Here is a 13,783-nt window from a genome sequence, read left to right on the forward strand (position 1 = left end):
TCAATAAAGTGACGCTTTTTCCGTTTCCTTACTTCATTTGTTAGAAGCTAGAAATGAGTCACCGAGTCAAGCCCACACTCCAGGGCAAGGGAATTTAAGCTCCACCTCCTGAAGGGATGAGTATCAAAGAATTTGTGAGCGTATGTTAAAACCACCCACAGTAATTAGTAAATATCTCTGTGAGGCTAAACAAAGATCTGATTTTCTTTCTTAAAGTTTCACCCACTAACTTTAGCACTCATCAGTGAAACTTGCCTGCAGCAGCAATTATTATTGTGTTAGTCTAGTGGTGATTTTCTGTTTCCCTCATTCCTCTTACATTTATTATTTGGAATTCTTCTGTAAGGAAGATTTGTGCCTTTCCCCCATTTATTTATTTAATCATTTATATCAGTATGGATTCATGAATATTTTTCTCCCTTTGGATTGTAATCCAGTACTATATTTTGTTGCATAAATTCTTATAGCTTTGGCCATTTGCCACCTATGTTCTTTTGACATGAGACGCTCCCCCCCCTTTTTTTTTGGATCACGTTTTTACTTTCTGGTGCTGCAAGATGCTCCAGTCTCATCTTGTATCTCCCCCGCCCTGGCCCTAGAACCATTTCTTCAAGGAGCTCTGGTTTCTTTTATTGCAGAAAAATATTTAGAAACCAAGGTCTGGTTTCTAAATAAACTGGGTGTACTCATTGCTACTGGGATATCACTGCTTCTTGGCACTCTTAGGGAACAGAGCTAGGAAATATATGTATGTATACTGACCCAGGTATACACATACCTATTTTGTTTTGTTTTGGCCACGCCTTGCAGCTTGCAGGATCTTAGTTCCCCAACCAGGGATTGAACCTGCGCCCTCAACAGTGAAAAGGCAGAGAGTCCTAACCACTGGACCACCAGGGAATTCCCTACACAGATCTGTTTCTGTATCTATCTGTATATACATATAAACATGGGTTCATACTGGTCTCTTCTGACTCTAATCCAGCACCACAGAGCTCATTCTAGCATTCACCTCCTTGCTTATTTGTAATTTCTTTCTCTGTCAGTGAGAAACTTGGTTCTTATTATTTATAATAGATTTACTTAATAGTCCAACCCTAGTGTATGTGTAAAGTAGGAAAATGCAGGGGGTTTTTCTTTAGTATTTCTTCTTTTTTAATTTAAATTTTATTTTATATTGGAGTATAACTGATTTACAATATTATGTTAGTTTCAGGTGGAAAATGCAGTTTTAATTGTCACATAAGGTAAATTCTAAAGTATTTTGCAGCTAATTTAAATTATATTCCTGCAATATTGGTATTTTAAATTACTATTTTTCAGTTCCAGTGGAGAGGTGAAGTCATTTGCCCCTGGCCAAACAGGAAGTGAGTGACTGTAGCTGGAATTGGTGACCTATTCTCACTCCCAATGAAAAGCTTAATCCCAAGCAAAGCAGTCTCTTCATATCAAGTATCTTGACCAACAGGTCAACCTTTATCCCTTCTTGGTGGGATTGTTCCTTTTAATTAAAGAAATTCCTGGGTTTTAGGTTTTTTTTTTAAACTTTGGCAGTGTTGAGAGCAAAAATAATTCCTTTACTGGACTTCTTCCTACTTGTAGAATCATAGACTTGGTAGAGATCTTAGAGATAATCTAGTGCAGTTTTTCACACAGTATAAGTGATTCATCCAGTCCTCTCTTTTAGGAAGTATTCCCCTAGACAGGAACTTCACAGCTGGTGGCTATCAATTCCAGGTTTGCAAATTTGTCATTTTAGAAAGACTTCCTTGATAATTATCTCAGAGCTGCCTCCCTGCAGTTTTTATTCACTGGTTCTAATTTTGCTGTCTACAATTATTCCTTGTAGCTCCAATCTCCACTTTACAGCTATTCAGTGACAGTTATTTTGTCCCACTTAAATTTTTTATTTTCCAGACTAAACAGTTTTTTCCTTCTAGCCACCTCTTCTGAAATGTGCTTTCTAAACTTTTTACCGTGTTGGGCATCATCCTCTGGACATGCTACAGTTTGTCACATGTTCTGATCCAGATACTACTGTATTAGGCCCTGAAAGTAAAGTGATTAAGGAATTTAAAATGATCCCTGCCCTTGGGGAGCTTAGTTTCCATCAGTGTTGCTTTAGAATAAATTAGGTTCTTTTTTCTTTCAATATCCACTTTTCAGTGTTAGTTTATACTTGTCTGGTAGTAAGGTCACCTGTAGGTCTTTTTTTCTCTAGAACTGCTATTAACCCAAGTCTTTGTCCTCGGTTGTTTGTTTGGTTTTTAAAAATTAATTAATTAATTTATTTTTGGCTGCGTTGCGTCTTTGTTGCTGCGCGTGGGCTTTCTCTAGTGGTGAGGGGGGGCTACTCGTTGCGGTGTGCAGGCACATGGATGTGCAGGAGCTCTTCTGCTAGGCAACTGTTCACAAGCCGGTGTCTCTGAAGCAGCGGCTTTCCCTCAAACTTGGCCGACACCACTAGGACTCGGAAGCTGGATGTGCAACGGTTGGGAGTCGTGTCCTCCACTTCCACGTGTTCCGCCTCCAGGTCCCGCTGCAGCTTCTCCCGGAGATACTCGGCGCTGAGTTCCATTGTGGCAGCCCAACAGGGGCGACAGCCCAGCGGGGACGGAACCTAAAAAAAAAATTATTTACTTATTTGGTTGCACCGGGTCTTAATTGTGGCAGGCGGGCTCCTTAGTTGTGGCAGGTGGGCTTCTCAGTTGTGGTCCATGGGCTCCTTAGTTGTGTCATGCAAACCCTTAGTTGCGGCATGCATGTGGGATCTAGTTCCCTGACCAGGGATCGAACCTGGGCCTCCAATATTGGGAGTCTTAGCCACTGGACCACCAGGGAAGTCCCCTGTTCTTTTGTTATTGTTTTGTCTACCTTTCATTACCAGACATGAAGAAATTTTTTTTTTTTTTTGGCCGTGCTGCCTGGCATGTGAAATCTTAGTTCCCTGACCAGGGATTGAACCCAAACCCCCTTTAGTGGGATCTCAGAGTCTTAACCACTGGATCGCCAGGGAACTCGCAAGAAATTCTTTTAAAAAAGCATCCTTGGGGGAATTCCCTGGTGGTCCAGTGGTTAAGACTCCACGCTGTCACTGCAGAGGGCCCTGGTTCAATCCCTGGTCGGGGAATTCAGATCCTGCAAGCTGCACAATATGGTAAAAAAAAAAATAAAAAAAAAAAATATTATGATAGATTCTTCTTTTTTTTTCCAAATTCATTTATTTTATTTATTATTTTTGGCTGCGTTGTGTCTTTGTTGTTGCGCGCGGGCTTTCTCTAGTTGCGATGAGCGGGGGCTACTCTTCCTTGTGGTGCACGGGCTTCTCATTGCAGTGGCTTCTCTTGTGGAGCACGGGCTCTAGTGCGCGGGCTTCGGTAGTTGTGGCTCGTGGGCTTCAGTAGTTGTGGCTCGCGGGCTCTAGAGCGCAGGCTCAGTAGTTGTGGCGCATGGGCTTAGTTGCTCCGTGGCATGTGGGATCTTCCCGGACCAAGGCTCGAGCCCATGTCCCCTGCATTGGCAGGCGGATTCTTAACCACTGCGCCACCAGGGAAGCCCTAGATTCTTAAATATATATTTAATTACTGAGTCAGACAGTGTGTAAATTTAAGGCTTTTGATACATTTTGCAAAATTGCTTTCTGTAAGATTGTACATTCTTACCAACGCCCATTTCATCATACCCTTGGTAGCATTGAGAATTATCATTAAGAAAATTTTATCATTAAAAAAATTGTACATTAAAAATTGCTGATTTAATAGGTTAAATAGGAAAAAAAATCTCACATCTGTCTTTTTTTTAAATGGTGACAGAAAAAGTATTGCATAGTCATATACCTAATAATCAAGGGTAAGATTGGATCACTAAGAATGAGGTTCTCTGAAATAGCTGGTTGCCTAGTACTCAATCACTGTCCATTTTAGCGTGATTCTCTTGGGTTGGGTATAATTTAAAGTGAATGTCAGCAGGCTACCCAGACAGCTGTTCTTTAGCAAACTAAAATGGGGGTAACATTAATAACGGAGACAAAATAAATGTTTGAAGGATATTCTGAACAATTTTATATGCATAGTGTAGCTGAGGCTTGCTGAAATGCCTCAGGGGCAAACAAGCCAGTTCATCAGTCAGGAATAGGGGTGCCTTTCAACTAATCTGTCTCACAGGGCTGTTGTGAGAATTAAGAGATATGTGAATGGGAAAGTACTCTTTAAAATGCTAGCGAGAGGGCTTCCCTGGTGGCGCAGTGGTTGAGAATCTGCCTGCTAATGCAGGGGACACGGGTTCGAGCCCTGGTCTGGGAAGATCCCACATGCCACGGAGCAGCTGGGCCCGTGAGCCACAATTGCTGAGCCTGCGCGTCTGGAGCCTGTGCCCCGCGACGGGAGGGGCCGCGATAGAGAAAGGCCCGCGCACCGCGATGAAGAGCGGTCCCCGCACCGCGATGAAGAGTGGCCCCCGCTTGCCGCAACTGGAGAAAGCCCTCGCACGAACCGAAGACCCAACACAGCCAAAAATAAATAAATAAATAAATAAATAAATAAATAAGAAAATCCTTTAAAAAAAAAAAAAAAAATGCTAGCGAGATATTGCCTAGTGATCCATATCAAAGTACAGTCTTGGTGGATATGGAATTGGTGGTGTATTGGTGTTTTCAATGGAAATTGCATTGTCTCTAAGTTTCATTTTTATCATATATATAGTAAATTGGCTATGAAACGTGAAATTCATGGACTCATGAAACCACTTTGAGGCCCAGGATAATTGTCTTCTTTGAGATCACATGCCACATTTGTAGCTGAGTCAGGACTTGAAGTTTAATCTCTAGCATTCTTTTTACTATGTTCAGCTTAATACCACAGGTACTTCTGTTATCTTCTTTGTGCATAGCACTGTGATAAGTGCTGCAGGTGATTTTTTAATTTTTAATTTTAATTTTATTTATTTGTTTTGTTTTGTTTTGTTTTGTTTTTTAGAAAATTATACCAGTAGTGCTCGTATATTATCCTACATTTGCTTCAAACTTTTTTTTTTTTAAATTAAAAATTAATTATTTATTTATTTTTGGCTGTGTTGGGTCTTCGTTTCTGTGCGAGGGCTTTCTCCAGTTGCGGCAAGCGGGGGCCACTCTTCATCGCGGTGCGCGGGCCTCTCACTATCACGGCCTCTCTTGTTACGGAGCACAGGCTCCAGACGCGCAGGCTCAGTAGTTGTGGCTCATGGGCCCAGTTGCCCTGCAGCGTGTGGGATCTTCCCAGATTGGCAGGCAGATTCTCCCACCAGGGAAGCCCTTTTGTTTTGTTTTGTTTTGTTTGTTTGTTTTTGGCCACAGCTTGCAGCTTGAGGGCTCTTAGTTCCCGACCAGGGATTGAACCCCGGGGCCACAGTAATGAAAGCACTGAGTCCTAACCGCTGGACTGCCAGGGAATTTCCTTTTTTTTTTTTTTTTTTGCTATGTTGTTACACTTTTTTCTTCCCACAATTTTTAAAGCTTATAGTCCATTTTTAGTTACTATAAGATATTGGCTGTATTCCCTGTGTTGTACAATATATCCTTGTAGCTTATTTTATATGTAATAGTTTGTACCACTTAATCCCCTACCCCTATCTTGCCCCTCCCCACTTCCCTCTCCCCACTGGTAACCACTAGTTTGTTCTCTCTATCTGTGAGTCTGCTTTTTTGTTATATTCACTAGCCTGTTGTATTTTTTAGATTCCACATATAAGTGATATCATACAGTTTAATATACTGTTCTTTAAAACAGTTCTTCAAATGCTTCTTTCTTGGCCTTGAGGTGGTAATGAAGAGATGGTATTATTCAGGCAATCAGAAGCATAAAGATTATAGATTCTTAGGATTAAAAATATAAGGACCCCCCCAAAAAATATATAAGGACCCTTAGAGAGGAATGTAATACACCATACCTTAGGTATTGTGTTCAGTTTTAAGAACCACATTTTCAGAGACATGGATGATCTAGAGCCTATCCAGAAGAAAGCAGTCTGGCTTGTGATGAAGGTAGACATCAAATGATTTGACGTACTATTTAAGGAATTAGAGCTATTTCCTTTGGAGAAGAAATAGGTGGGGGCAACTATTTTCAAATATATCAAGATCTGGCAAGTGGAAGAGGGATTAGATTTACTATTTTGTTGCTTTGGCAGAACAGAACCATCAAGTCAAGTTAAGGAGAAAAGTGGAATGAAAATTCCTTAGAAGACAGTGAGTTTCCTTTGACTACTAATGTTAGAGCAGAGCCTGGGTCGTGGTCTAGAGATACTGAGAAGGTGGTTAGGTTGAATCACCTTCAAGGTCTTTGTAAGTGGTTTTTAATATTATTGAGTACAGATCCCTTTGAGAATCTAACACCTTCTATGTATGCATATGTCTATTTTGCTCTCATCCTTGAAAAGTACTTTTTCTGGGTATAGAATTGTATGTTTGCTTATATTTTCTTTCATATTGAATTAGTCATTCCATTATCTTTTGGCTTACACTATTACTGTTGGGAAGTTACTCTTGGTGTTCGTTTCTGTCAAGTATTCTATGGCAGTCCTAGTAGTTGATTACCTAAAACTGTGTACAATTTGAGGGTACTTGGCTTATCCAGATTATGAGAACCTTGGGTGCCAGTGCACATAAGGGATATTCTGTGGCAGTAATTTCTCAGGAATTTTTGGTTCTTTTGCCACTACCGCAGGCTTCTTTGTGTCCCCTGGGGTTGTGGAAAATTGGGTCTTGGTTTAAATCTGGTTCACCTTCAGAGGTAAAGTGGGGTGTCTCTTTATAAGACTTAACCTTGGGAGGGCCCTGATTTCTGTCTGCCTTGCTCTGCGTGGCCCTTGAACTGAAGCTCTAGTTTAGGGCTTCTCAGATTTTAGTGTGTATGTAGAGGATCTGGTTATAATGGAGATTCTGATTCTGAGGAACCAAATTCACCTATTGAAGAATATCTTGGTTGCTTCCAAGTTTTGACAATTATGAATAAAGCTGCTATAAACACTAACGGGCAGGTTTCTGCATGGACGTAAGTTTTCAACTCATTTGGGTAAATACCAGAGACCACGATTGCTGGATTGGATGGTAAGACTGTGTTTTGTAAGAAGCTGCCAAATTGTCTTCCAAAGTGGCTGTACCATTTAATATTCCCATTAGCAATGAATCAAAGTTCCTGTTGCTCCACATCCTAGTCGGCATTTGATGATGTCAGTGTTTTGGATTTTGGCCTTTCTAATAGATATTTGGTGCTATCTCATTGTTTTAATTTGCAATTCCCTAATGACATGATGTTGAGCATCTTTTCATACTCTTATTTGCCATTATGTTTCTTATTTGCCATTATGTTTCTTCTCTTGTGAGGTGTCTGTTCAGATCTTTTGCCCATTTAAAAAAATCTATTTGTTCATTTTTTTCTTGTTTAAAAAATTTTTATAAATTTATTTATTTATATATTATTTTTGGCTACATTGGGTCTTTGTTGCTGCACGTGGGCTTTCTCTAGTTGCGGTGAGCGGGGGCTACTCTTTGTTGCGGTGCACAGGCTCATTGAGGCGGCTTCTCTTGTTGTGGAGCACGGCCTTTAGGTGCCTGGGCTTCAGTAGTTGTGGCACATGGGCTTCAGTAGTTGTGGCTCACGGGCTCTAGAGCGCAGGCTCAGTAGTTGTGGCACACGGGCTGGTTGCTCTGCGGCATGTGGGATCTTCCCGGGCCAGGTATCGAACCCGTGTCCCCTGCATTGGCAGGTGGATTCTTAACCACTGCGCCACCAGGGAAGTCCTGTTCATTTCTCATTGTTGAGTTTTAAGAGTTTTTTGTATATTTTGGGTACCAGTCCTTTATCAGATTTGTGTTTTGCAAATATTTTCTCCCAGTCTGTAACTTGTCTTTTCATTTTCTTAACGGCGCATTTTACAAATGAGAAGTTTTAATTTTATTTTTATTTATTTTTAAAATTTCTTTGGCTGTGCTGCACGGCTTGTGGGATCTTAGTTCCCTGACCAGGGATTGAACCTGGGCTCGCGGCAGTGAAAGCGCAAAGTCCTAACCACTGGACTGCCAGGGAATTCCCTAGTCTTCCTTAGTTTTGATGGGTTCTCTAGGACTTTGTTCTGTTGCAGTTTCTGCAGCATTCAGGAGCATAACTGTTAAGACTTTTTAGTAGGCAAGAAAGGTCAGCATAATGACTTGCCTTGTGTTATATAACATTCCAAAGGAAATGGATTAGTAATGTTATGAATGCCTGAGTTTGTACTAGTTGGGATGTGACCCAGGTACCTTTTGGTGATGGAACTGTTTATTGTTTACTGCAGAGTTCTGCTGCAAACTGACACTTCCTGAACCTGTGTATATTAAAAACTATATGATTGGGGGAAAAAAGAAAAAAGGCTGTATGATTGGGATTTTAAAGACCAGAGGTTTAAGAGAGATATTCAAGAGTAGTTTAATTCTGAAATAATTAAGGCTTCATATGTCCATAGATTTAATGGACCATAAAGAATCAAAGTAAGGATGGTTGGCCATTATTCTAAAGTTGATATCCTGGGTAGTTTTTATCATTATCAACTTAGTTTATGTAGTTTTGGCTGTAACCCTGTACTTTTACTTGCATTATTCAGTCACGAAGTCTGTTAATTGGCTGTTAACTCTACTTTCACTTTCATTACTAATCATGAAGGCTGCTGATGCTGCACCTTTATTTTCAGATCAGGTGTCCATGCACAGGGGAACTCATGTCAGAAAAGACGGCTGTTTTATTGGTTTTAAGTGAAGTGACAGCACAGGTCCCTGTATACATTTTTTTCCTTTCATTAATGAATTGATTGGGTCTTTCTGGTAGAATAAGAGACTGTCTTGTTATTGAATGACGGTTTTGTCAGGTAAAAGGTTTTGTCAGGTAAAAGGAGATGGTCACCAATTGTGACAGTTAATCTTAAAGACATTCTGTTCAAGATACATCCCATTTAGCCAGACCCAGTTAAAATCAGACATACTGACAAAGAGTTAGGCGAGTAGAATATAAGATTTTTGGCCTAAGGACATTTGAAAGTGGGTGGGTATACATAGTATTTATGTGTGCTTCTTGGTTTCTAAAGAATCTCTGCTATATGGTAATTTCAAATTTCATATGTGGTACTCTTTTTTTCAATTTAGGTTTATATTTTATTATTTTTATTGAAGTATACTTGATTTACAATGTTGTGTTAGTCTCTAGTGTATAGCAAAGTGATTTAGTTATACATAAATATATATATATATATTCTTTTCCATATTCTTTTCCATTATGGTTTAAACAGGATATTGAATATAGTTCCCCTGTGCTACACAGTAGGATCTTGTTGTTGATCTGTTTTATATATAGTTCTTTGTATCTGCTAATCCCAAACTCCTAATTGTTCTCTCCCCTTCCCCCTTTCCCCTTTGGTAACCATAAGTTTGTTTTCTATGTCTGTGAGTCTGTTTCTGTTTCTTAAATAAGTTCATTTGTATCATATATTATTTTTAAAATTTATTTATTTAATTTATTTATTTTTGGCTGTGTTGGATCTTCGTTGCTGCACGCGGGCTTTCTCTAGTTGTGGCGAGCTGGGGCTACTCTTTGTTGCGGTGCACAGGCTTCTCATTGCGGTGGCTTCTCTCGTTGCAGAGCACGGGCTTTAGGTGCATGGGCTTCAGTAGTTGCAGCACGCAGGCTCAGTAGTTGTGGCTCGCGGGCTCTAGAGCGCAGGCTCAGTAGTTGTGGCACATGGACTTAGTTGCTCTGCGGCACGTGGGATCTTCCCGGACCAGGGTTCGAACCTGTGTCCCCTGCATTGGCAGGCGGATTCTTAACCACTGCACCACCAGGGAAGCCCTGCATCATATTTTAGATTCCACATATAAATGATATCATATGGTATTTGTCTTTCTGACTTACTTCACTTAGTATGATAATCTCTAGGTCCATCCATGTTGCTGCAAATAACATTATTTCATTCTTTTTCTTATGGCTGAGTAATATTCCATTGTATATATGTACCGCATCTACTTTATCCATTCATCTGTCGATGGACGTTTAGGTTGCTTCCATGTCTTGGCTGTTTTTTTTTTTTTTTAATTTGGCTGCTCCAGATCTTAGTAGTGGCAGCGGGCTTCTTAGTTGCAGCATGCATGTGGGATCTAGTTCCCCGACCAGGGATCGAACCCGGGCCCCCTGCATTGGGAGCATGGTGTCTTACCCACTGGACCACCAGGGAAGTCCCTTGGCTATTGTAAATAGTGTTGCTATGAGCATTGGGGTGGACATACATGGTACTTTTAAGCCCTGAAAGCTTTCTTTCTCTTTCTTCTTCTTTGTTTTTATTTTCCCTAACAAGCCAGCAATAAATTGACTAAAATGATGAGGTAATATCTTTCTAGCTCATTGTAGTCTAAGTCTGAGTTACTGTTCTCTTTGTGGAAAAATTCCAGGATACTTTATTTTCTTGAAAGAGACTTTTTTTTTTTGGCACTTGTTTTAAGGTTGTTTTGTTTAAAGCCAATGATATGGAGCTGTTGGGTTTTTTAAGCATCTTATTTTTGAAATGTTGCTTATATTATTCAATCTAATTCAATAAGTGTTTCTTTTATTTTTTTTCTTTCCTTTTTTTTCTTGGCTGTGCCGTGCAGCTTGTGGGATCTCAGTTCCATGACCAGGGATTGAACCTAGGCCACAGTGGTGAAGGCTCAGAATCCTAATCCACTAGGTCACCAGGGAACTCCCCAATAAGTGTTTCTTGAGTATTTGATATGTTCTAGGTTCAGTTTAGGTGCTATGGCTATAAGACTATATTAAGTCCTGCCTTAAGAAGTCCAAATATTTAGTATGTTTGTCAGGTTTTTTTAAAAATTAATTTTTATTGGAGTATAGTTGCTTTACAATGTTGTGTTAGTTTGTACTGTACAGCAAAATGAATCAGCTATACATATACACATATCCTTTCTTATTTGGATTTCCTTCCCATTTAGGTCACCACAGAGCATTGAGTAGAGTTCCCTGTGCTATCCGGTAGGTTCTCATTAGTTATCTATTTTATACATAGTATCAATAGTAGTTTTTTATATAATTTTTAAATTCTGTTTTTCAATTAAACTTTTAACTTGGAGATAATTGTAGATACATATGCAGTTGTAAGAAAACAATACAGAGAGATCCCTTGTACCCCTTGTCCAGTGTCCCCGCTGTGGTAGTATTTTGCAAAACCGTATAACAACCAGGGTATTGACATAGAAACAGTTAACAGTAAATGGTACAGCTCCTCTGGAAAACAGTTTGGCAGTTTGCCTGAGAGTGTAATTGCTGGGTCATATGGTAGTTGCATGTTTACTTTTTAGAGAAACGCCATTTACATTGATATAATATGGTGGTAGTCCAGGCTCTGCAAGTGGTCTTCACTGACACAGCGGTGCCTTTGCCGACTGCAGGGGTGAAGTCCTGGCTCCCCTCCTTGGCCTCTGACTCCACCTTGGAGAGGGTGTTGGGTGCCTCATTCCAGCCTGGAGAGGGCTTGGCCTTTACTGTATGGGTGGTGTTGGGCCCACTGTGTTTTCTGTGGTGTTTGGCTGGAGTAAAATGGTTATTGTCTAAAAGTTTTCTGTCTTACTAAGCTGCCCCTTTCCTGGTCCTTTGGCTAAAGTGAGCAGGCTTTTGTTGGAGTTTTTCTTGTCTGTACTCTTAGGTGTTTCTAGGTTGCCAGGCTCGTCATTTCCAATATTGAGATCTATAAGGCAAAAAGGAAACCCAGGGAACTCGTCACTTTTTTGTTCCTCAGGTTCCCAAGGTCCCTTGCCTTTCTAACTTATTCTCGCCACCTTTCAGAGTCTTAACGTTTGTTTTATGTATGTATCATGTCCAGGGTTTTTAGTTGTATCTAGTGGAAGGAAGAGGAAAAAGTAGATCTTCTCTATTTTCATAAAAGCAGAAAAGTTTTTATATTGTTTTTAAAATGACATTTATTTTTCTGTTGATGAGAATATATATATAATGTAGAAAATTTAGAACATACAAAAATTATAAAAGAATAACATTTTGACATATATTCTTTCAGCTGTTTCCTGTGAATATGCATACATATTTTCCTTGCTAAAGTATGAACTGTTTATACTATTTAAGAACTTTCCACTTAACTATTATAAGCATCATTCCTTGTCAATAAATACTTATGTATAATGCCATTTTTTGTGGTATCAATTAAGTTGTAATGTAATCACATTCAGGAGGTGATCCATATGTATTACTCTGCTAGGTTAAGTACCTGAGAGAGAGTTCCTGTACAAATAAAGGATGTACTGTTTCACGTGAATCTCAGTGTTTAGACATTGCTTTTTTACAAAAGGGAGTCTGAAGTAAACCAGATTTAGCCATTAGTTTCAGAAACTCTGGGTGTATGGGTAGATATTTATATTTTAAAGTTTAAAAGTATCCACATGTCTTTATAAATGCTATTTTGATTAAAATTCTTGTTCATATTTTCCATTATGTCATAAGAGGGGTCATTATACTTTTCAGGAGAAAATCAGAGATAATAATGGCTTTCTTGTTTTTTCTTGGAGGAAATAGGAGATACCAGCAGTGTTTGTTTCAGTGAACCCTAGCATTAGTTTTCTGCTGGAGTTTGCAAAACATAAACCAGAATGATTTAAATCGTTTTCCATAGTGCAACTTTTTATAATTGCTGTGCAGTATAATTCCAGATGTTCAGATTTATTGGGAAGTTTAAATTTCATAGATTGGAATTTTTAGTATTAGATGTCCAGGTTCATGTAGCAGATCTAATTAAAAATTATTACTCTTTCATTTTTTTCCACTTTATATAATCTTTTTCTTAGTATCATGTGAATAGTTGCACTGTATGTCAAACTGAAACTAATAATTATAAAATCACTTTACAAATGAGCATAGATGTAGAAGTATGTAATATATAGAGTTGTTTTAGATTCTATTTCTTGAAATATGAAGGTGCATATGTCATAATTTGTTTAGCAAGCAATCTTTCAACTTAACATGGAGTCATTAATTAGACATGAAATCGAGATGTTATTGATCATATTTTTAAAACTTAATAATCATATTTATTTACTTTTTCCTTTCCAAAAGAGATAAGTAATGCTATGAAAAAAAATATAAATTTAGAAAAAGGAAAAAAGTTACCAAGTTACTAGTTTTCATATTCTTTTACAAGCAGTTTACCATTGAGAAGTGCTCAGCAAGCTGTTTCCTCTTTGCCAGTCTCTGCAGCTTGTGGTTTGCGATGTTCATCACTATCTGGTAGTGAACCCCAAATGTCCCACACCAGCTTCATTGGGATCACCTGGAGGGTCTTTTAAAATAGTTTTGGCTTTCTGCCTTTTATTCTCATTTATTAGATCTGAGGTGGAGTCTAGAACCTTACAATTCAGCCATTGAAAGTGTACATTTCAGTGTTTTTTAGTATTTTCAGAGTTGTGTATTTATCACCACAGTCGATTTTAGATGGTTTTGTTAGACCGTACAAAACCCCTGCCCCTCTTAGCCATTACCCCCTTAATTCCTCTATCTACCCCGCAACCCCTGGGCCCCAGCCCTAGGCAACCACTAATCTACTTTCTATCTCTATAGATTTGCCTATTCTGGATGTTTCATATAAATAGAATCATACAACATGTAGTCTTTTGTGACTGGCCTCTTTCATTTAGCATAATGTTTTTAAGGTTAATCTGTATTATAGCATGTATCAGTACTTCATTCCTTTTTATGGACACATAATATTGTATGAATATACTGTATTTTGT

The 13,783-nt window shown here is 39.0% G+C and overlaps 1 protein-coding gene across 1 annotated transcript; it reads right to left on the reverse strand.

Moving 5' to 3' along the window:
• Window positions 1-2,350: 2,350 nt before the first annotated feature.
• On the reverse strand, window positions 2,351-2,615 carry LOC103016548 (bolA-like protein 2). The gene has a single exon (XM_057555754.1). The coding sequence runs from the start codon at window positions 2,576-2,578 to the stop codon at window positions 2,351-2,353; it is 228 nt and encodes a 75-aa protein (XP_057411737.1). The 5' UTR covers window positions 2,579-2,615.
• Window positions 2,616-13,783: the final 11,168 nt, after the last annotated feature.

Source organism: Balaenoptera acutorostrata, chromosome 10 (assembly GCF_949987535.1).
Source record: "Balaenoptera acutorostrata chromosome 10, mBalAcu1.1, whole genome shotgun sequence".
Taxonomy (NCBI): domain Eukaryota; kingdom Metazoa; phylum Chordata; class Mammalia; order Artiodactyla; family Balaenopteridae; genus Balaenoptera; species Balaenoptera acutorostrata.

What these genes read in the sequence shown, in the direction of transcription:
- LOC103016548 (XM_057555754.1), bottom strand. Translation starts at nt 2,578, where the DNA reads ATGGAACTCAGCGCCGAGTATCTCCGGGAGAAGCTGCAGCGGGACCTG.